The sequence below is a fragment of the Ranitomeya variabilis genome, chromosome 5 (assembly GCF_051348905.1).
Source record: "Ranitomeya variabilis isolate aRanVar5 chromosome 5, aRanVar5.hap1, whole genome shotgun sequence".
In the NCBI taxonomy this organism is placed as follows: domain Eukaryota; kingdom Metazoa; phylum Chordata; class Amphibia; order Anura; family Dendrobatidae; genus Ranitomeya; species Ranitomeya variabilis.
Window position 1 is genome coordinate 377,248,638 of NC_135236.1, and position 24,439 is coordinate 377,273,076.

The 24,439-nt window shown below is 48.5% G+C and overlaps 2 protein-coding genes across 2 annotated transcripts in view; one reads left to right on the top strand and one right to left on the bottom strand.

Moving 5' to 3' along the window:
- ING3 (inhibitor of growth family member 3) overlaps positions 1-23,585 on the bottom strand; it is a 38,688-nt gene extending 15,103 nt beyond the window's left edge. The window contains exons 1-5 of the mRNA XM_077264966.1: positions 23,281-23,585; positions 23,097-23,168; positions 20,067-20,167; positions 19,204-19,269; positions 576-672 (exon numbers count right to left, since the gene is read on the bottom strand). Of these exons, the coding sequence (XP_077121081.1) occupies positions 576-672; positions 19,204-19,269; positions 20,067-20,167; positions 23,097-23,168; positions 23,281-23,308 (364 nt within the window). The 5' untranslated portion in view covers positions 23,309-23,585. The remainder of the gene's footprint in view (positions 1-575; positions 673-19,203; positions 19,270-20,066; positions 20,168-23,096; positions 23,169-23,280) is intronic.
- Positions 3,217-9,232, top strand: LOC143773436 (uncharacterized). Its single transcript, XM_077260885.1, has 4 exons — positions 3,217-4,391; positions 4,485-4,644; positions 4,753-5,431; positions 9,197-9,232. The coding sequence occupies exons 1-4, from the start codon at positions 4,208-4,210 to the stop codon at positions 9,230-9,232; spliced, it is 1,059 nt and encodes a 352-aa protein (XP_077117000.1). The 5' UTR covers positions 3,217-4,207.
- Positions 23,586-24,439: the final 854 nt, after the last annotated feature.

Sequence of the window (24,439 nt, forward strand, 5' to 3'; positions counted from 1 at the left end):
ATTGGAGAAAACACTGCACACTGAACATGACAACCAACAGACACACAGAGGTCCAAGTTTGCAAAACCCCTTTCAAATATACATTAAAGAAAAAAAAAAATAGAATAAAATTGGCAAACCTGAGAACATATAAAGGCTTGTTTCCAACTATCTGCCCGTGAAAAAAATACCACCAATCAACAAACGAACGCGCAAACCGTTCATCGGCTGATCAAGTTGACTATGCTGGCAAAAGAAAAAAATTATTGTTGCCAGCACATCGCCCAGTGTAAACATGGCACTATATTTTGTTCTGTCTCTTCATGGCTTGTCAGGATGTGTAAAAAAGCCAATAAATTACTTATATATAGTTGATTGGCAATCGTTTAATGGCCCTATATCTGCCCCTGTGAACCAGAAATTAGGAATATTGCTTTTGTCAAGAATCCTATTTTGGTAAATTAACCAAAACATTTTGTAAATTGTAACAGAACCTGCAGATATTGTTACCTGAAACTGGTTCCATTATTCTGAGATTAGGAAATTGTTCAAACATCCGTATAAAACCAATAGAATAATTATGATCCGGTACGTACGTCTTTCCAGTACTTCTGTTATTCCTGCATTATCAGCTTCCAGCTCCATTTTGAATTTAGCCAGTTCTTGGTCTAGTTTTCTCAGATGTCGATCTACCTGTAACAGAAATCATAAAAAAGAAGTTAGTTACAACAAGATGGACCTTCAATACCCAGAACAGCATCGAGACAAAAAAAAAAACAAAAAAAAAACCTATAAGGCTACTTTCACACTAGCGTTAACTGCATTACGTCTCAAAACGTCTTTTTTCAGAAAAAAACGCATCCAGCAAAACTTTTTGCTGGATGCGTTTTTTTCCCATAGACTTGTATTGGCGACGGATTGGCATACGTCGTGTACGTTTTACGACGTATGCGTCGAAATTTGGCGACACGTCGTCTCAAAAAAACGTTGATTGTAACGTTTTTTGTCTCCGCCTAAAAAACGTGTCGCGACGCATCCTGCGGCATACGTCGTTGGTTGCAATGGAAGCCTATGAGCGACGGATGCGTCGGGACACGTCGTACGACGCAATACAGCGCTGCAATACGTTTTTGTTTTTTTTTTTTTTACACTGAGCATGCTCAGAAGCAGAATTTTGTTGCCAATTGGCCAGACACCCCCAAATCTATATAAACCTGGCCTGGGCCTTCAACCCCACATATGCCAGCAAGAAGACAGAGAGGAGAAGAGACTGCCAGCAAGACCCCAGCCAGCCACAAGACCCCAGCCAGCCTGCCACAAGACCCCAGCCAGCCTGCCACAAGACCCCAGCCAGCCTGCCACAAGACCCCAGCCAGCCTGCCACAAGACCCCAGCCAGCCTGCCACAAGAGTCCAGCCTGTCACAAGACTGCAGCCAGCCTGCCGGCTCAAGACTCCAGCCATCCTGCCACAAGACTCCAGCCACCATAGAGCCAGTGTGAGTATTGCAATTTTTGTGTGCATCTGTGTGCCTGTGCATTTCTGTGTGTATGAGGTACTACTGACTACAGCAAGAGCTTAAACCTGAAGAGAACCTGAGGCCTGCCATCGTCCTGCACCAGCCAGTGCCATGCTAGAGTCCAGATCCACCATGATGCCAGCCACTGTGAAGACCTGCTGCTTCAGCCAAAGGATTGTCAGCCTTTTGTATGTGTGTGTAATGTGTGTGTGTGTGTGTGTGTGTGTGTGTGTGTGTGTGTGTGTGTGTGTATGTATGCGTCTTCTGATTGGGTTCACCTTTCTGCCTTTGTTGTACATATGTGTATTTGCATAAAGCTATGTGCGTGCATGTGTATGTGTGTATTTTTGGACGGCTGTGTGCTTTTGTATCATGTGCCTGCACCTTATTATGCCTTTGTCAATCTTATGCCTGTTCATGTGGGAGGGTATGTGTCCCTGTTCAGGATTGCATCAGGATTTGGTCAGGATTTTCCATCAGTATTTGTATGCCAAAATCAGGAGTGGGTGATAAAAGCAAAAGTGTGCCTGTTTTCCTATTATACTTTCCCTAATTGTTAGGGTATGTGTCCACGTTCAGGATTGTATCAGGATTTGGTCAGGATTTTCCATCAGTATTTGTAAGCCAAAACCAGGAGTGGAACAATTAGAGGAAAAGTATAATAGAAACATATGCACCACTTCTGCATTTATCACCCACTCCTGGGTTTGGCTTACAAATACTGATGGAAAATCCTGACCAAATCCTGATACAATCCTGAACGTGGACACATACCCTTACACTCCTGGTTTTGGCGTACAAATACTGATGGAAAATCCTGATGCGATCCGGAATGTGGACACATACCATGCATGTTTGTGTGCGTCTTGTTGATTGCATGTGCATTTGTCCATGCTTTAATTAGTTAATTGCCTTTTTCTGATGTATTAACTGTATAGTGGTCTGTGCAGCATGTGGCTTAAATGTGGTTTTTTTTTTTTTTTTTAAATCTGATGTATTTTTTTTAAAAAAGTCTAGCGGTCTGCAGCTTGTGGTTTAAGGGTATGTTTCCACGTTACGGATGGGCGGCGGTATCGCCGCAGCGGCGAAGCCGCTCGGCGCTAAGCCCCGCCCCCTTAATGGGACGCGATCATGCCGGATGTGTTAACTCTTCACATCCGGGATGATCGCTCTCTCCCATAGGGCCTTGTGATATGCCTTGCGGGGACGCTGCGTCCCCGCAAGGTGTACGGGCATGCTGCGATCTGAAAAGACGCGCAGCATGTCCGTAGTCGCAGGGCCGCCGCGTGCGGGTTTCCACGCATAGTGGAGACAGGATTTCATCAAATCCCCTCCACTATGCAGGAACATCTGGACGCTGCTTGTTTGACGCTGCAGCGCTGCGCAGCGTCAAACAAGCAGCGTTTCCTGAACGTGGAAACATACCCTGAATGTGGGTTTTTTTTTCTATTTAAAAGTGTTGATTTTATTTTAATTACTGTTAAAACCATTTGCAGTTGATGTACTTGTATTTAAAATAAAGAGCATGTCAGCTCCTAATTGTGATTTAAAAAAAAAAGTGAAAAAAAAAGAAATAAAATTTTTGTTAAAAAAATGTCCGTAGTATCATTTCATACAGGTAAATTTAAAACAGGTGTATGTACCAATGGTTATACTTGCAATACACAGTTGGTTGAGGGCACTTTTTTTTAATAAAGGTTACACTTAAAGGTTTTTTTGGGGAGGTGATTTTTGAAAATAAAATGTGGTAAATATATGTTTACATGGTGGGTTCACATTTTAAAATTTTTTTTTGGGAACATGGAAATGAATGGTATACCGTGCACCTGTTTTGGGGTTTTGGTGTTCACATTTAATGAACTTTTCTCACATCATTTTAGCAGGGTGTTTATAAAAACATTACCTAGTTTAGGAGGTGGTCTAACTAGAAATCCATTATACTTATTATAGATACACCAGGGACCAGGACCACAGCCGCCGCCTGTCAGCCCAGGACCAGCCCACCAGGACCACAGCCACCAACTGTTAAAAGTAAGTTTTGAAGACCCCAAATCTGCTGCTTCAATGTGTAGAGCAGATTGCAAGTGTCTTTAAACTTACAGAAAAACCAGGACCACAGCCGCCGCCTGTCAGCCCAGGACCACAGCCGCTGCCTGTCAGCCCAGGACCACAGCCACCGGCCTTTACTTCCACAACAATGTCCTCTTCTGACAGCCCTCCTCCACAGCAACAGCGTGTATCGGTAAGTTAACACAAATTTTTTTTTTTTTTTTTAAATTTACTTTTTTTTTGATCGCTACATGCATAAATTATGTTTCAACAGGAAGCTGAATCAGATGAGGAGCTGTCAGAAGGGGGCGAGATGGGTGGAGAGATGCAAGTGGAGGAGGAACCAAGTGTAAGTAGTGGTGAAACAGTTGCTTCGCACATCACACTGCACCATACACAAAACAGATTACTAAACACAGAAAATATATGCCTACCTAACTGAGAATTTGTTTACTTTATTTCAGGCTGCTGCTGCTGCCGCTGAAGGTTCTCCCAGACACTCCCAGAGTCGGCGGACTCGTCGCCGCGGTCGGCCATCAGTGAGTTTTTTTTTTTTTGGGAGGGGGATTCTATTGGTACTTTAGTGTTTCAGTGTACTAATTTGTTTGTTTTCCTTTTTTTTTTTTGGCACAGGCTTCACAGCGTGCTCCCGCAGAAGAGGATGATGATGATGACGACAGACATCGAGAATCTCATCGAGGAGGTTCGCGAGTGGGAGCCGCTGTGGAACATGGCTGACCGCAGGCATGCCGATACCGGTGTCACCCGTCGGCTCTGGGACGAAGTGTGTCGCAACCTGTTTCCAAGGCGGGAGAGCCTTCATCCTCAGCAGCAGAGCAAACTAGGTAAGTATTCACTTTCCAGTGATGTTTTGAGCTGACTGTAATGTATTGCATTTACCAATTTTTTTTTTTTTCTTTTGATTCTTGTCTTCACAGTTGGAAAGGTTAGGAAGCGGTGGCGGTCACTGAGGGATCGCTTTAAGAGGGAATTCAACGATGAGATGAAGGCCCCGAGTGGCTCTGCAGGAAGGAAGAGGAGCAAATACAAATATGGCCAGGCCCTCTCCTTCCTGAGGCGAACCATGCTGAGCAGAGTGTAAGTATTCTACAGCCCACTAATAACCATGTTAACCTGTCTTAGTTTGCTTTCAGTCAGGGCTTTTTCATTCCAATGTATTAATTTCTTTTGTTTTTTCTTTCACAGCACCTTCTCCAGCCACCGGGCGCCTGCATCTTCCTCTGCGCCCTCTGGAGCGATCCCTCCTGAGTCCGCCACTGAGGGCCACGTCGGTAGGCCCCACACCTCTGTCCCCTCCTCTGACCCCTCTGTCCCCTCCTCTGACCCCTCTGTCCCCTCCTCTGACCCCTCTGTCCCCTCCTCTGACCCCTCTGTCCCCTCCACTTCATCCGCCCCAAGCAGTGGAGCATTATTGCAGGCTTCATTGCTCGCATCTGATGCTGAACAGTTAGCGTTCCCTTTACCCCACCCCTCTGATCCTGCCACCTCGACACCACCATTAGGTTCGTGGCGGCAGCGACAGAGGGGTCAGGAAAGGAGCTATGCTCCTGAGTTCTTACACCTGAATGCATCCTTCCAAGGCTCTTTCAAAATTTTGGGAGAGCAAGTGACTGCTGGTTTCAACATGGTGCAGTCACGCATCAGTGAAACAAGCCAGGAAACCAGCAGTCGCTTGGATAGGCTGCATTCAGCTGTAAGTCCCGATCCGGCCAATATTTTTTTCCAATCCATGCTCAGGAGCATGGAAAAGCTTTCTTTTGAGCAACAGATGCGGGTAATGAATACCTGCCATAATGCTCTACTGCAGGTCGTTAATGAATCTACCCACACACCTACCCACACCTCCACTCCAATTCCACCCCAGGCCCCATTTCCACACCATACCCCCCATTACCAAACCCAGCCCCAATACCCACACCATTACCAAACCCAGCCACAAACCCCACGCCAGCCCCATTACCCAACCCAGTCCCACTACCCTACCCAGTCACAATACCCAACCCAGTCCCCACAACAATCCCGGCCCCCAGACCAAATTACTTCCCCAATGTTTTCTTTACTCAGCTTTTCTCTTCCCCCTACCCCAACACCACCCCCCTCTGGTCAGTCTCTTGGTTTAACCCCCCCTTCCACTGCACCCCAAACAAGTAGGGTTTCCCCACCTATCGACGTGGTCCAACCTTCCTGCCCCTCCTCCTCTCATATCTCCACCCAACAATTTCAAGACTTGTAAATATGTTTTTTAAATGTTTATAAAATTTTGCAAAGTTTTGCAAAAAAAAAAAGATAAGTTAAAATAAAATTCTGATTATAATTCTACTCTGTGTGTGTGTGTGTGTATTTATTAAGGTAATATAATAAAAAAGGTTTAATAAAAACAAACACCAGACATGTTAAAGGTATAACATAATGGTTTTACTAGCAAGAAAACCACGCTTTTGGGCCTTTTTTTTTTTTTTTTTTTTTTTGGGCAGAAACACATTTTTTACATAAACAAAAATAGATTTTTGTATACTCACCGTAAAATCTTTTTCTCCGAGACACTCATTGGGGGACACAGGACCATGGGTGTTATGCTGCTGCCACTAGGAGGACACTAAGTAGACAGAAAGATTAACTCCTCCTCTGCAGTATACACCCCTTCACTGGATACAATTTCAACCAGTTCGGTAGTAAAGCAGTAGGAGCATGAACAAAGACAAACTATGTCAAAACTAAGAAGTAACAACAAGCCAAAAGAAACAGGCTAACAGGGTGGGTGCTGTGTCCCCCAATGAGTGTCTCGGAGAAAAAGATTTTACGGTGAGTATACAAAAATCTGTTTCTCCTACGCCTCATTGGGGGACACAGGACCATGGGACGTACAAAAGCAGTCCCTGGGTGGGGAGCAATATGCTAATACCCCATGTACCACTGGCCTACGGCTTAAGGAACTGCCGCTTGCAGAATGCGCCTTCCAAGGGCGGCGTCTGCAGAAGAGATAGAATGAATGTGGTAATGCTTGGTAAAAGTGTGCAAACTGGACCACGTCGCAGCTTTGCAGACCTGCTGTGCAGACGCCTGGTGCCGAATGGCCCACGAGGCGCCCACCGACCGAGTAGAATGAGCCTTGATCCCCTCTGGGATAGGAACACCTTTGACACGATAGGATTCTTGAATGGCTGATCGAATCCATTTAGCCAGAGTGGCCTTTGAAGCGGGGGAACCCTTCCTGGGCCCCTCTGGAAGTACGAACAGGACGTCCGACGTGCGGAAGGGAGCCGTCCTCGAGACGTACCGACGAAGAGCCCTCACCACATCAAGAGTGTGGAGAGCCTTTTCGATACGATGGGATGGTGCCGGGCAGAATGAAGGCAGAACAATCTCCTCATTGAGGTGGAAAGAAGAGACAACCTTGGGCAAAAAGGTGGGAGAGGTCCTCAATACCGCCTTGTCCGGATGAAAAATTAGAAAGGGAGGGCGGCAGGAGAGTGCAGCCAACTCCGAAACCCTTCTGATGGACGTAATGGCTACAAGGAAAACTACCTTCCAGGAAAGGAAGGTCAAGGAAACGTCCTGTAGCGGTTCGAAGGGAGTCTCCTGAAGAGCTCCGAGAACCAAATTAAGATCCCACGGATCCAAGGGCGATTTGTAGGGAGGCGCCACACGGGAAACTCCCTGGAAAAAAGTTTTCACCGGCAACCTATTGGCAATCTTCCTCTGGAAAAAGACTGACAAAGCCGAAACCTGACCCTTTAGGGAGCTAAGGGCGAGTCCCGACTCTAGTCCAGACTGAAGAAACTCTAGTATGGAAGGAATAGAGAATACTAGAGGAGATCGTCCCTGAGCATCACACCATGAGAAAAAAAATTCGCCAGGTACGGTGGTAACTGCGCATGGAAACAGGTTTCCTGGCTCTGATCATGGTGGAGGACACCTTGGGAGTGAAACCCGCTTGGGCTAGGATCCAGGACTCAACGGCCAAGCCGTCAAAGACAGGGCCCCTGAGTTCTGGTGGTAAATCGGGCCCTGTGAAAGAAGATCCACGCGATCTGGAAGACGCCAGGGGACATCGGCTACCAGCTGAACCAGCTCGGCGTACCATGCCCGACGCGGCCAGTCTGGCGCGACGAGAATCACTGGCACCCCCTCTGCCCTGATCTTTTTGATGACCCTCGGTAGCAGGGGAAGAGGAGGAAAAATGTACGGGAGGCGGAATTGGCTCCAAGGCAAGACCAGGGCGTCTACTCCGAGGGCCCGTGGGTCGAGGGACCGAGCAAAGAACTGAGGAACCTTGTTGTTCATCCTGGAAGCCATGAGATCCACATCCGGGGTCCCCCAGCGATGGCAAATCTGCTGGAAGACCTCCGGGTGAAGGGACCACTCTCCGGCGGCAAGGCCCTGGCGGCTGAGAAAGTCCGCCGCCCAATTCTCCACACCTGGAATGTGGATCGCCGAGATGGGCGAATGGTTTGACTCCGCCCAATGAAGGATGTGAGACACCTCGAGCATGGCCGTCCTGCTGCGGGTTCCGCCCTGACGGTTGATGTACGCCACGGCCGTGGCGTTGTCGGACTGGATTCTGACTGGGTGACCTGCCAGAAAGCGGTGAAACTGGAACAATGCTAGCCAGATAGCTCGAATCTCGAGGATATTGATGGCAAGGCGAGATTCTTGAATGGACCACCGCCCCTGGGCTGTGTGATGGTTGAAGACCGCTCCCCAGCCCATGAGACTGGCATCGGTGGTCACCACCAGCCACCGTACTGGGAGAAAGGACCTTCCCTGGGTTAGGGAGGACTTCAGCGTCCACCACCTGAGGGTTTTCCTGACCCGTGGGGGCAGGATGAATCGGCGGTCGAGGGAGGACGGGTTGCCGTCCCAAGCCGACAGTAGCGCATGCTGCAGAGGACGGAGGTGAAACTGCGCAAATGGGACCGCTTCCATGGCAGCTACCATCTGCCCGAGAACTCGCATGCTGGTACGAATGGAGTGGGAAACTGGACGGGAAAGACTCTGAGCTCCCTTGCCGCAAGGCCAAAACCTTGTCTTGAGGGAGTATGACCAGACCGCAGGAAGTGTCTAGTATCATCCCCAGAAAAGAGATCTGTTGAGCCGGAATTGGAGAAGACTTTTCGAAGTTTATCTTCCATCCCAGGCGAGTAAGAGTATCCACCGTGAGAACGACGGACTCTTCGCACGCTGGGTAGGAAGGACCCTTTATCAGTAGGTCGTCCAGGTACGGAATTACGACCACTCCCCTGGAATGAAGAATGGCCATGGCAGCCGCCATGACCTTCGTGAAGACTCTGGGAGCGGTGGCGAGACCGAAGGGCAAGGCCACAAATTGGAAGTGTTCCCCGCGAAAAGCGAAGCGAAGGAACTGCTGATGCGGAGGGAAGATTGGAATGTGCAGGTAGGCATCCTTGATGTCTATGGATGCCAGGAATTCTCCTGTTTCCATAGACGCGACCACAGAACGGAGGGACTCCATCCTGAAGTGCCGGATTTTCACGAATCTGTTTAGTAGCTTTAGGTCTAGTATCGGACGTAGTGATCCGTCCTTCTTTGGGACCACGAATAGATTCGAATAGAAACCCTTGAATCTTTGTTCTAGGGGGACCGGAATGATGACTCCGTCCCTTTGCAGTGCCCGTATTGCCTGGAGAAACGCAGCGGCTTTTGACCTTTGAGGGCAAGACTGGAAGAAGCGCGTAGGGGGGGGAAAGGAGAATTCTATTTTGTATCTGGTGGACACCAGTTCTCTGACCCACTCGTCGGAGACGACTGAGAGCCAGGCTTGGCGGAACAAAAGCAGGCGTCCGCCTACTTTGTTGGTGCCCACCGGCTGATGCAAGGAGTCATTGGGCAGAGGATCCATGGGATGTGGATCCCTTAGACCCGGGTGGTTTAGGCCTGGGTCTCCAGTTGCGAGTAGGTCTGTAAGAGACCTGGGTGCTTCGGCCACCGCGGGAACCTCGTCCTGATGCGGAGGTAGAGGACGTAGAAGACCAGTTGGCATTGGGCCGAAAAGGCCGAAATGGAGGTTGCTGCTGGTACCGAAAGAGCCGGGTAGGTTTTTTCTGGGGGAGAAATTTACTTTTCCCTCCGGTAGCATCCGAGATCATTTGGTCCAATTTTTCTCCAAACAACCGACCAGCCTGGAAAGGCAGGGCTGTTAGAGAACGTTAGGAAGCCGAATCTGCTCGCCAATCCCTGAGCCACAGGGCTCTCCTGATGGAGATTGCATTGGCGGCTGCCTGTGCAGCACAATTGGCTGCGTCCATAGAGGCGTTGACTATGAAGTCTCCGGCCTGCGCTATCTGGTTAACCAGGATGCCGGCTTCCGGATGTAAGTCACTGGCTTGGATAGTAGAGGAAAGAGTCTCGGTCCAGGCGACCATAGCCTTCGCCACCCAGGAGGTGGCGAAGGATGGGAAGAGAGAGACGCTCCTGTGGCCTCGAAGGCAGAACAAGCCAGATATTCAATCTGGCGATCGGAGGGGTTCTTAACGGAGGAACCGTCCGAAAGAGACAGAATGGTCTTGGACGCGAGGTGTGACAGCAGGATCCACTGAGGGAGACTGCAGCCAGTCCTTGATTAATTCCCGAGAAAAAGGGTATTTTGCCTCAATGGACTTTTGACCCATGAAACGTTTATCTGGGTGATCCCTATGTCTTTGTACAATCTCCTTAAAGTGAGGGTGAGTGACAAAGACCTTTTGAACACGTTTAGTCCGTTTGAAAGACACCACGTGTTCGGGTTCCGATACGGAATCCTCAGTCACCTTAAGGGTCTGGTTGACCGCCTCGATGAGGGAGTCGAGAGACTCCTGGGAGGAGGGGGAGTCCTGAACATAGGAAATGTCGGACTCATATTCAGAGTTATCAGAGGTTGGGGAAGGGGACCGGGAAGCAGAGCTTGCAGGTACTGAAGGGCCCGCTGGCTCATGGTCAGGGGATGAAACGTGAACGCGTTTGCGAGATCCCCGAATAGAAAGTGACCGGGTACGCCCCCTGCTGGTGGACGGATCCATACCGTCATCTGAATCCGCCGCGGTCCGACCTGGAGAGGGGCCCCTGAGGGAGTCAATTGCCCTGGCTAGGGAAGCCACAGATCGTGACAGAGAAGCCGCCCACTCAGGGGGGCTAGGCTCTACAGGGTCGCCGGCAGCGGCATCGGCGACACTACCAGCGGCGGCAAGAGGCAGCTGCACAGAGGGCAAGGTACAAGCCGCACACAGTGGGCTACTGTGGGCACGGGGCAGGGCCGTATTGCAAGTGGCACATACAGTGAAAAACACTGTTTTTTGTTACCCTTTTTTGTCTCCTTGGATTGAGACATAGTGCCTTTGGAACAGAGCGGGCAGTATACGCTGGGAAGGGGTTAAGCCTTCTTGAAGCAGCTTACCCACGGTCCAGACTGTGTCCCCAGGGAGAGATATGGCGGTGGAGCGCTTGAAGGCCACTGTAGAAACGTGGGCTCCGTGCAGAGATTGGAAATATGGCCCCCGAGATTTGGAGGGCGCTTCTCGTCCCAGGCGAGAAGCGCCGGTGTAGGGGGCGGAGCTACGGACGCGGGAGGGATTTATCCACTGCGGCCTACTCCGGCTGAAGAAGCCGGGGACTAAATTTTTGGGGCCTGCCGGCGATGTGCGGCCGCGACGGAGCTTTTTAAAACCTCCGCCTAGCACCGCCGACCCCCGGCCGGCGGTGCCTCTCCCCAGGGACCCGGACCGCATAACTGCCGCACAACTGCCGCACACGGGGGAGCAGGGGGGAATGTACTTACAGTCGCAGTGCTCCCCGTTCTCACATGTGAACTCAATCCATGCACCCTGGATGGGGATGGAGAGTGAGGCATCCTCAATGATCAGAGGGGTTTGCGGCACATCTTCCACTCCGGCTGCCTTTCCTGAGCACAATGCTCTAATGCAGGCGGGAGGGGGGGTTAAATCGGGACCGTATAGGAACCGTTGCCCCGGCGCAAGCTTTCCGTGCGCCATACGTCGCAGGAGAGGGACGGGGAGGTATACTCGCCGTGCTCGCCTGTTGCTGGTTCGGGGGAGAGCGGGTCCCATAAAAAAGGATCCGTCGCCCCCTTCACTCCGTTGGATAAAAAATAAAAATTTACAGAAAAATAAAAATTAAAAACTAAAATAAGAAAGTTGGGGTCTGAAAACAGACCCAAGTGCCTCCTACAGACACTAAGCAAGAACTGGTTGAAATTGTATCCAGTGAAGGGGTGTATACTGCAGAGGAGGAGTTAATCTTTCTGTCTACTTAGTGTCCTCCTAGTGGCAGCAGCATAACACCCATGGTCCTGTGTCCCCCAATGAGGCGTAGGAGAAAACACATGGGAAACAGGTTACACATGGGAAACAGGTTACACAATCATGTCTTGCCACGGGATCCGCCCGACAGGTGAGACAAAATAATCGGCAAACTGGTCCCTCATCCTTGTAACTGAACTTGTAGAGCGAACCGAGCTGCTGCGGTAGTCCCACAAGGTGGTCTCCAACTCTTCATCATCCAAGGAAACGGGCTCCTTTGAAAGGACAAAGTTGTGGAGCACCACACAGGCTTTAACTACCTCGTCTATAGTTGTTGTTTTCAGCTTGATAGCCGTCAGCAGAACTCGCCACTTCGCCGTCAATATGCCAAAGGAACACTCCACTACTCTTCGTGCTCTAGTAAGCCGGTAATTAAAGACCCGCTTGGTATGGTTTAAGTTCCGGCTACTGTATGGTTTCAGTAGGTGCGGCGACAGTTGAAAGGCTTCATCACCTACAAAAACATATTCCAGGGCTGGGTCATTTGTTCCTGGCAGTGGTCTGGCTGGCGGGAAATCGTAGCTCTCTCCATAAAGGCAACGACCCATCGGAGAGTTTTTAAGAACTTGCGAATCGTTGGACCGTCCATATGCTCCGATGTCCACGGCAAGGAACCTGCAGTTGGCATCTGCAATAGCCATAAGGACGATGGAGAAATACTTCTTATAATTATAATACTCCGATCCTGTTCCTGCCGGTTTCGCAATCCTTATATGTTTCCCGTCAACTGCACCCACACAATTAGGGAAATTGCAAATTTGCTGAAACTCTTCAGCACTTCGCAACCAGATTTCCATGGATGGTTGGGGGATATACTCTGGTTGCAAAGTGGTCCAAACAGCCCGACATGTGTCCTTCACTATTCCAGAGATAGTTGAAATGCCCAGCCTGAACTGATAATGGAGCGAAGTCATAGATTCACCCGTAGCTAGGAAACTTTAAAAAAAAAAAAGTTAGAAAAAATTGCACAGACCAACAAGTTTTAATATGGCACTGTTAATTTTTTTTTTAAGGACGGGACACCCAATAAAACCAGCATGAAACCGGTGTAAAAAAGCAGTGGAATGTCCGCCAAGAAAACCCAAATTACATGCTGCAGAAAATAGTGCGCAGTATGCCAGCGCAGTATTGTCTGCAGCATGTAATATAACATTCAAAATGACCAATGACAGAAAAAAAAAAGAGGCTTACCGCAGGGTCACCATCAGCCGCTCCGCCGGTGTGATGGCAAGCCTCATCCTTGTGTCCTGTCTTCGGATGACATCCTCCATTTTTGCAAGCAAAAAATCAAAATGTTCAATCCTCATCCGCACGTAGTTGTGGAATTTGTGTGGATTGTGCCGCAACTCCAGGTACAGAGTGGACTGGACACCCCGGGTCATCCGTAGTTGATTAATCGGATGAATCCAGAGTCGTCTCCGTTGCTGCAGAAGCATCCTACGCCTTTCCGCTGCCGCCTCCTTCTCCCGCACTATGATATCCAGGCGATTTGTCTCAAAGATAACGTCGGTAACCAAACTAGTAATCCTCCCAAGAACACCTTCCATCGCTGCCACAAAACTATAAAACCCACAATGATGGGCTGTAAAAACAGTACTATATAGTTTTTCAAATTTTCCAGTAGCCAATCAAATTTGGGAGCCTCCCATTTTAAAAACGGATCCGTCGGAAAAACGGATACAACGGATGGTAAAACATATGCAACGTATGCAACGCATCCAGTATTTTCGACGGAAACGTTTAGCGGATTTGCGACGTATCCGTCGAAATGCTGGATGCGTGGCATACGTTTGTCACCGTTTTTCACTTTTTTGACGCATCCGTTTTTTCGGCAAAAAAACGTATTTGCGACGTAATGCAGTTAACGCTAGTGTGAAACTAGCCTAAAACCAACTGCTACTCAGGATTATTATTACCGCCTTCTGCAACAGTATTTTTAAATCAAATATTTATATTAGGATGTTTGTAAACAACATTACAAACATAGAAAGTACATAATCCCCAGCCCCTCCCCCCTGACATACATCACTTTTACAAAGACAAAAATATGTAAGGACGTAATAATGACCCACGGTTCTGCATCAAATAGGTTTTACATGAATAATAGTTAGATGCTGGATCAAATTAAAAATATATATCTTGCATTTTAAAACGTTTGAGGATATTGATTACGGAGCACGAGAATGTGTGGCGACAGTGATTAAAATAGGCCCATACGAAATCTCTGCACATCTCTAGACGCCAAGCCAGTACCACCAACCCATGGGGTCACAGTTTATCAAGCTTAGAGATGGCTCCCCTTCATAGGTAAATGCCTCTTTCCAGGTTTAGCAGCCATTTTATTTATAAATTCTGGGATCGTGGGCGTCTGATCTGATACCTAATTCTGGGCAATTAATGTCCTAGCCATATAACGCATACGTGACACTGCTATCTTCATGTTCATCAGTGTTCAAATCTTCAACATATCCCAGTATACATACAAAAGGGTGAGGGATCCATATTGACTGGAGAAACTATTAATTGCAAGTATGGTACTCCTTTCCAGAAGGATTCCAAATTGTGGCACATCCACATCATATGGATCATATCTGCTGAGTATACATTACAGCTACAACAAATAGGACTTGGCAGAAACCCAATGTTGTATAGAAATTGAGGAGTCCTATACAGATGATGTAACACATATAGGGTAAGTTCACACTGGGCGTTTTTGATACTTTTTTTATGCTAATTTTCAGCTGCTTTTTACAGTACCAGCAAGACTGAAATTACAGAAATTTCACAGTTTTTTTTGTCATCAGGATTTAGTGCTTTGCAGTTTTTTGTTTTTTTTTAAAGGGAACCTGTCACCCCCCCCCCCCCATAGGTGGAGTTTTTTTTTTGTTTTTTTTTTTGGGGGGGGAAGATTATGTAACACAGAAAAGCTGTGGCAGCCAAGTCATCTTGACTAGGTTAGCACGCCCCACCACAATCACCGTTTGGGTCAGGCTTCCAATTTACATTCAAACTTCACTAATAATGGTTTAAGATTTAAATTTCTTGTAACCATTTACTCTAAGAGTTATATTGATGCCTAAATACTTAACTTCAGAGACACCACTTGTAGACCAGAGCCAATGTAGTGCGGTACATTATTTTCTGTGTTGACCAGTTGAAGTAAAACAGATTTGTTCCAGTTGATCATTTAACCCGAATATCTTCCACATTTTTCAAATAGTCTCCATTGCTAGGTAACTGGAAGCTTTGGCCAGAAATAGCATAGAGTGCAACGTTCTCCACTATGGAATCCCACTATATAAGGATGTTTTCTATATAATTGCAGCTAATGGTTCAATGGCTAGCATGAAGAGCAAGGGAGACAAAGGGCATCCCTGCTGTGATCCCCTACCCAATCCAAAGGATGGAGAAAGATGCCCACCCACTCCTTTATTCTAGCCATCAGCTCTTCATATAGCAATTTAACCAATGAAATAAAACTAGAACCCATACCAAATTTTTCCAGAACTTCCCATAAAACTCCCATTCAATAGAGTCAAACACCTAAGGCTACTTTCACACTAGCGTTAACTGCAATACGTCGCAATGCGTCGTTTTGCCGAAAAAACGCATCCTGCAAAAGTGCTTGCAGGATGCCGTTTTTCTGCATTGACTAACATTAGCGACGCATTGACACACGTAGCAACCGTCGTGCGACGGTTGCGCAGTGTTGTGGCGGACCGTCGGGAGCAAAAAACGTTACATGTAACGTTTTTTGCTCCCGACGGTCCGCTTTTTCCGACCGCGCATGCGCGGCCGGAACTCCGCCCCCACCTCCCCGCACCTCACAATGGGGCAGTGGATGCGCTGGAAAAATGCATCCGCTGCCCCCGTTGTGCGGCGCAGAGAACGCTAGCGTCGGGAACCTTGGCCCGACGCACTGCGACGGGCCGGGCCCGACGCTAGTGTGAAAGTAGCCTTAGCGGCATCAAGCGAGCATATAACCCTATCCCTCTCATTGTCCATCTGCAGCTGGAGGGGAACATTTATAAGATTATCTCGGCACAGGAACATTTTGTAATCACTTCCTATTGTGGACATTATTGTCATTCCAAGATCTAGTGAATAAAATGAACATTTGTTCATGGGAAAATCCCTGTAAGTATAACTACAATCACTGCGCCTCTTGCATTGAATGAGGTAGGGTTCCTCCATTGGTTGCTTCCTGAAAAGCACTCAATAATTGAGGCAATAAAATATCTCCACATTTTTTTTCCTATAAATCTCGATGGGGAGACTGTCCAAACCTAGCGATTTGTTATTTGCCACTGATGCCACAGCCATTTGTAATTCCTCCAACTGCAGAGGGCTATTTAAATATTTTTGACCTGTTTCATAAATAATTGGAAGATTAATCTCCTCCAAGTAAGACAATATTTGTTCTCTGTTTAATTGTAGCTTGGATTTATATAAAACTTTATAGAACGCCCCAAAAATATTTGAGATCTAGTCAGGCTGGTTGACTATTGTGCCCTCCTCAAACTGCTTTTTTTTGGTATTAGATCTGTTGATGGCCTGTATCAGAGCCCCCCTCAAGCAAACCTTTATCGCATCCAACACTATATTTTGTGATGAACAGCAGTTTTCTTTAAAATAATGCTCAAGAGTAGCAGTAATCATATTAACATCTAGAATTTGAAGCCAAAAAGGATTCATGGACCACATATCAAGAGATGACTCCGGTCTAGGCAGAAGACAAAGGCGAGTGATCCGAAAGTAAATATTCCACTGTCTCCACCAAGGGGAGAATATGTTCTGTGTCCAGAGCTGAATCAATGCATGATCATGTATTAAGAGACTTAAGGTACCGTCACACTGACCAACTTTCCAACGAGAACGACAGCGAAAAAACACTACATACTCACATTCTGATGTCTGTCACGTCCCCCGCCGGCGTCCACAGGGTTAAAACTGCTTTCGGCAGGAGCGTTGCTAATGCTGCGCTGCTGCCGAGAGCTTCCCTGCACTGTCAGCGCCGGCCGTAAAGAAGAGCACAGCGGTGACGTCACCGCTGTGCTCTTCTTTACGGCCGGCGCTGACAGTGCAGGGAAGCTCTCGGCAGCAGCGCAGCATTAGCAACGCTCTTGCCGAAGGCAGTTTTAACCCTGTGGACGCCGGCGGGGGACGTGACAGACATCAGAATGTGAGTATGTAGTGTTTTTTTTTTTTTACTTTTACAATTGTAAACAGGGTAAATATCGGGTTACTAAGCGCGGCCCTGCGCTTAGTAACCCGATGTTTACCCTGGTTACCCGGGTGCTGCAGGGGGACTTCGGCATCGTTGAAGACAGTTTCAACGATGCCGAAGTCTTTACCCTGATCGTTGGACGCTGGAGAGAGCTGTCTGTGTGACAGCTCCCCAGCGACCACACAACGACTTACCAACGATCACGGCCAGGTCGTATCGCTGGTCGTGATCGTTGGTAAGTCGTTTAGTGTAACGGTACCCTAAGAGTAACAAGAAAATTGCCAGGTCTTAGGATATGTAAGCCGCCACAGATCTGTCAGGGATAATTCTGTCAAAATCTCACCAAACTTGGGTTAGTCTCTGTAGCAGAATCTGATTTAAATCTATCCCAGTATGGGTGAACAAGATTATTAATATCTCCCATGCACTGTACAGGGACTCCTGGCACCTTGTCAATAAGAGACACAATATTTTTATCACAGAATTATTATAAGAAGGGGGATATATTGCAATAAGAAGTATTTCCTTTATAAATAGTTTGCAATGAATGCCCAGGAATCTACCCTCCCCATCTATCCTGGGAGAGATCAGTTCAAAGGGCATAGATTTGTGCACTAGTATGCTGACCCCTCTCGAATAACTAGAGAAAGTGGAGTAGAAGCTCTGACTGATCCACGAACACGTAATACACGCACTGTTTTATTCAAAATGTATGTCAGTAGACTCACTATTGCTGCCAGGTGGTCCCCAAAGCATTCCATAATAGCTGCATTCTTTGAGGAATCCCCCAGACCACTTACGGTACATTCCAGGAAAGAAATTTTACTTTACAAGCTGTTTTATGTTGCCTTATAGGAGATGAAAAGTATGTGCAAGATATACATTATCACATGCAACAGTATACTTAATTTAAAAAAATATTGATCCATCTAAATGAATGGAGCTCTGCTGCAAGTACAGCAGACTGTAGGAGAATGAAAGGGGTGTTGGGGAAGTAGTCCAAGTAACGAAAACGCTGCTTAAAAGGGAGTGTGTCAGCATACATAGACTGCTCCAATCAAGCAGAGGCAGTGCGCTCGGTGGACCCTTGGTGTGGCTGAGCAGTTCAGTACATATACTCTCTGCATCTCTCGGAGGCAAGTAGGTGGGAAGATGCGTGATCTGTTAGGCCACGCCAATGGTGTACCGAGCACTTGTTCTTCGTTGAAACAATCATTTTGTGCTGACAAGATTCTATTTAAAGGGTTAATTCACATACATTGGGGTTAATACCAAAAGAAAAAGTGTTTTCATCCTTTACACCACATTTATGTGTTTTATTCGCGTTTTAGACATGCTCGACAAAGGGGTTAGGACCATCACAATGTGGGCAGAGAAGGTGTGCAGTCAAAAATCGCAACCCATTTTAGGGGAACTTAGTTGACCAAAGTAAAAAATTAATAGATGGTGCAAACTTAAAGGACTGTTCCACAGTAATGATGTTGTTCAATATCACTCAGCACCACCACTGATGAGCTCTTAACAGCACCTGCTATTCCTTTGTATATAGAAAAAAAATAAAAGGGACAAAGGTGTACTGTTCACAAATGCTCCCACCCAACATCTGATCAGTCAGATCTGACAGACCTCTGAATGCAGACCTCTACTTGACCCCCACTGATCAATAGCTTTCTGCCTTTTCACAGTGTACACAGAAACCTGCCAATCATCAATATGGAGAACTACGTAGCAGATTTAGTAGTCCTCTCATGATAAAATCAGTTCAGCGGGAGATCAAAACTAGAGCAAGCAGCCCAGCAAGTGACATATTGCTGGAATCAGGGTCTCTGTTGCTATATTATGCTGCTCTCAGATTACGTGGCAGGTCACGGATGTTTCAGTGACCTCACAAATGCAGTCAGTGCCTGGAGCTGTGCTGGAGAGAGATGAGGAAAGGCAAGACACAGATAAGAGATGCAGGAAATACAGAGGGAGGGCAGGAGAGATACAAGTCCATTGTCCTGAACAAGTCCTTGGAGAGCTTTAGCAAAATAGCCTCATTAAGGGCTATTAACACGCACGCACATATACGGTAATTATTTTTTCAGTTGTACTTACCAAATCATAAATCTGATTTGCTAATTGTACTTTCTCATCAGCATCTTCTAGAGCTTTGAAATAATCCTGAAGGAAAAAAAAAAAAAAAAAAAAAATCAGTTACTCTTATAGATCAGCATCTTACAGATAGCTGGTATAAAAAAAATCCTATGTAATAACTTTTCATTGCTGTATACGCTGGCAACATATTACATTCATGCTATGCCAAAGTCATATTGCTGCAGCCAATCCATAGGCTCAGCGACTGCCTGTATAGACTACACAAACCACAGGGATGACAGATTGTTTGCAGCAACATTGACAACACAGCCAATCACAGACACTGGGAGCAGTTATGGAGACCCAGTGCTGGACCCAAGGAGAGAGTCTTAACAAGCTGCTACATGGGGACAGAGATTTTCTGAAACTAGAAAATCCATTTAATCCAGGTGATTGCAGCGGTTTTACCATCAGTAGAAAGTCACCAGGTTAGCAGATAGTCACCTGTTTTGTCGTGATGCCCTATGTGCACCCATGCCTTTATTACGTTTTTTCAAGAATTAAAAGACAAAAATTGTCCAAGGAAATTCTACATCTTTATGTGAGCAGCACCGACAAAGCCGCGTCTACACATACAGGCCAGAACACGTGCATGAGTCGCCCCTATTATGCACATGTCCACTTCTAATAAGTGGAGGCAAAAAAAAAAAAAAAGAAGAACACACTATGTGATAACCCGGCCTTACTAAAAAGGAACGAGTCTAGCCTGCAAGTGAATGACGCCAATAAGCAGTACGCAGCACTCCATTTACGAGTACTTACTTCAACTCACAACCTAAGGGAAAAACCTAAAGGTTAAGGAAGAAGACAGGGAGAGAACTTACTTTTTTGATAGATGTCATCTGTTCTTCTCTCCATTCTGTTTTATTCTTCTTAGCATTGGCAAAAAACTCACCAACACGTTGCTCCAACTGGTCCATGGCATCTGCATTAAAAAAAAATATTTCACAACTTGGAAGAAAATTCTCCGATTTTAAAACATCATTAACCGTGAAAGATGAGGTTAGGATTATGCAATGTGAGGAGCACACAAGTGGTCGGAAAGCGCAAAGAGGAGCCGTCACATCCACAGACTTCAGGAGAATCTTTACTTAGGACTCTGTATGATGGGTTATTTCTGTTCTTCCTAGAAAGGTTTGATTTGCACTTTTCACCCCCCACGTATCAACATGGTGTGTCCTTACATCTTCTATAGATTCACAAACCGTTTACAATGGCGACCAGCAGAAGTGTGAATGCAGACTTGGACCAGGCAGCATGTAACTCTTAGTAAGACCGGGAAAAGCTTACCCTGTGCTTGGCCAGTTCCCAGTGTAAATGCACGCTGCCCCCTGCTGCTGAGCTGTGGTATGCCGCATCCTAGCTGTACATGCACACTGCCCCCTGCTGCCGAGCTGTGGTACGACGGATTCTAGCTGTATATGCACACTGCCCCCTGCTGCCGAGCTGTGGTATGACGGATCCCAGTTGTACATGCACACTGTCCCCTGCTGCCGAGCTGTAGTATGACGGATCCTAGCTGTATATGCACACTGCCCCCTGCTGCCGAGCTGTAGTATGACGGATCCTAGCTGTAGTATGACGGATCCTAGCTGTATATGCACACTGCCCCTGCTGCCGAGCTGTGGTATGCCGAATCCCAGCTGTACATGTACACTGCCCCCTGCTGCCGAGCTGTGGTATGCCGGAGCCCAGCTGTACATGCACACTGCCCCCTGCTGCCGAGCTGTGATATGCCGGATCCCAGCTGTACATGCACACTGCCCCCTGCTGCCGAGCTGTGGTATGCCGGATCCCAGCTGTACATGTACACTGCCCCCTGCTGCCGAGCTGTGGTATGCCGTATCCCAGCTGTACATGCACACTGCCCCCTGCTGCCGAGCTGTGGTATGCCGGATCCCAGCTGTACATGCACACTGCCCCCTGCTGCCGAACTGTGGTATGCCGGATCCCAGCTGTACATGTACACTGCCCCCTGCTGCCGAGCTGTGGTATGCCGAATCCCAGCTCTACAGGCACACTGCCCCCTGCTGCCGAACTGTGGTATGCCGGATCCCAGCTGTACATGTACACTGCCCCCTGCTGCCGAGCTGTGGTATGCCAAATCCCAGCTCTACATGCACACTGCCCCCTGCTGCCGAGCTGTGGTATGCCGGATCCCAGCTGTACATGCACACTGCCCCCTGCTGCTGAGCCTTGATATGGCGGATGCCAGCTGTACATGCACACTGCCCCCTGCTGCCGAGCTGTGGTATGCCGAATCCCAGCTGTACATGCACACTGCCCCCTGCTGCTGAGCCTTGATATGGCGGATCCCAGCTGTACATGCACACTGCCCCCTGCTGCCGAGATGTGGTATGCCGGATCCCAGCTGTACATGCACACTGCCCCCTGCTGCTGAGCCTTGATATGGCGGATCCCAGCTGTACATGTACACTGCCCCCTGCTGCCGAGCTGTGGTATGCCGGATCCCAGCTGTACATGCACACTGCCCCCTGCTGCTGAGCCTTGATATGGCGGATCCCAGCTGTACATGCACACTGCCCCCTGCTGCCGAGCTGTGGTATGCCGAATCCCAGCTGTACATGCACACTGCCCCCTGCTGCTGAGCCTTGATATGGCGGATCCCAGCTGTACATGCACACTGCCCCCTGCTGCCGAGCTGTGGTATGCCGGATCCCAGCTGTACATGTACACTGCCCCCTGCTGCTGAGCCTTGATATGGCGGATCCCAGCTGTACATGCACACTGCCCCCTGCTGCCGAGATGTGGTATGCCGGATCCCAGCTGTACATGCACACTGCCCCCTGCTGCTGAGCCTTGATATGGCGGATCCCAGCTGTACATGTACACTGCCCCCTGCTGCCGAGCTGTGGTATGCCGGATCCCAGCTGTACATGCACACTGCCCCCTGCTGCTGAGCCTTGATATGGCGGATCCCAGCTGTACATGCACACTGCCCCCTGCTGCCGAACTGTGGTATGCCGGATCCCAGCTGTACATGTACACTGCCCCCTGCTGCCGAGCTGTGGTATGCCAAATCCCAGCTCTACATGCACACTGCCCCCTGCTGCCGAGCTGTGGTATGCCGGATCCCAGCTGTACATGCACACTGCCCCCTGCTGCTGAGCCTTGATATGGCGGATGCCAGCTGTACATGCACACTGCCCCCTGCTGCCGAGCTGTGGTATGCCGAATCCCAGCTGTACATGCACACTGCCCCCTGCTGCTGAGCCTTGATATGGCGGATCCCAGCTGTACATGCACACTGCCCCCTGCTGCCGAGATGTGGTATGCCGGATCCCAGCTGTACATGCACACTGCCCCCTGCTGCTGAGCCTTGATATGGCGGATCCCAGCTGTACATGTACACTGCCCCCTGCTGCCGAGCTGTGGTATGCCGGATCCCAGCTGTACATGCACACTGCCCCCTGCTGCTGAGCCTTGATATGGCGGATCCCAGCTGTACATGCACACTGCCCCCTGCTGCCGAGCTGTGGTATGCCGAATCCCAGCTGTACATGCACACTGCCCCCTGCTGCTGAGCCTTGATATGGCGGATCCCAGCTGTACATGCACACTGCCCCCTGCTGCCGAGCTGTGGTATGCCGGATCCCAGCTGTACATGCACACTGCCCCCTGCTGCTGAGCCTTGATATGGCGGATCCCAGCTGTACATGCACACTGCCCCCTGCTGCCGAACTGTGGTATGCCGGATCCCAGCTGTACATGTACACTGCCCCCTGCTGCTGAGCCTTGATATGACGGATCCAGGCTGTACATAACATTACACACTTGCAGCACAACTGCACGGTGCTGCTGCGGGGAGACAATGGCGGGAGGTGCTCACGTACTCTGCACCTGCAAGTCCATCTCCCTCATTTCCGTAAACCTGTCGCGCAGATCCATGGGAAGCTGCTCGATCACTGCGGAGAGAGAGGAGGGGGAGAGGGCGGTTATTAGGCAGCGCCGTCAATTGTAACAACCCGCTCCACCCCGGCCAACGGCGCGGTCCCGGCGCACGGGCAGCACACTCACTCTCCAGGTAGTCCTCCAGGTACAGCATCTTTCCCTCTCAAGTCACCACAGAAACAACAGCTGCCGTTTATTACTTCGAGTCAAAATGGCGCCTACTCGGCAGCAACAAAACACTGGGCGAGAAGAGGAGGCGGCCAGCGGACGATCCGATAGGCTCCAAGGAGCGATGACGTCAGCTAGCGCGGAGAGTTCTGGGAAGTGTATTTCCTGAGTTCGCGCGCTGCGCTCTCCATAAGCCCTGTAGCAGGAGCAGCTCTGTAGTGCAGTGTCCTGCTGGCCATTACCTCACTGTAGCGTGCTCACCCGCTCCCACACGGTCTGACACGGCAGCTAGTCACCCACTCACATTTCTTACTGTATATGTGTATTCAAAGAGTTCTTGGAAATTGTAGTAAAATAATGCATTTAACACAAACTAATGTCTTAGAGGAGTTTTCCAGTCTCCTAGGTAAGGGCTCATACCCACTTGTGTGAAAAGAAACGGTCCGTACTCTGGACCAAAAAAATTGGATGCAAACCGTGCGCTTGTCATGCGAGTTCAATGCAATTATTAATCGCACCATCCGTATGACATCCATATGCAATGCGGTTTTTTCTCTGCAGCTATTTTTCCACAATCATTTACAGGACCATTTACAGTGTTCTGTGCCACACAATGGTAAGGTATCTGTAAAAAACGGATGGTCCATATGCCGTGTGATTTTTCTCTCGCACCCATTGACTTACATTAGCGAGTCTTGTCTGAGACTCGCAGCATGCAGCGATTTTTCTCAGTCCGATTTCGGCTGAGAAAAAAATTGCAGATGAGAAGTCACCTATTGAATTACATTGGTCTGAGTGCAATCCGATTTTTTTGTTGGATTGTACTCGTCTGTTTTGCTCGCAAGTGAGTATGAGCCCTAAAAATAATAAACTTATGCCACACCCACCGCTGCTATGGTAGTTGGTGACAGGCAGACGTGACGTCTCTGGCTGTAATACAGCACCTCTTCTGTGATTGCCGTCTTGCTTCATATGAAGTGTCCTACCTTATCCACACAGTGTCCTCCATCACGTTCCTGCAAAGGCATACTTCTCTCTGCCCTGCATCGCGTTCCTGTGCAGGCGTACTTCTCTCTGCCCAGCATCGCGTTCCTGCGCAGGCGTACTCTGACCAGCA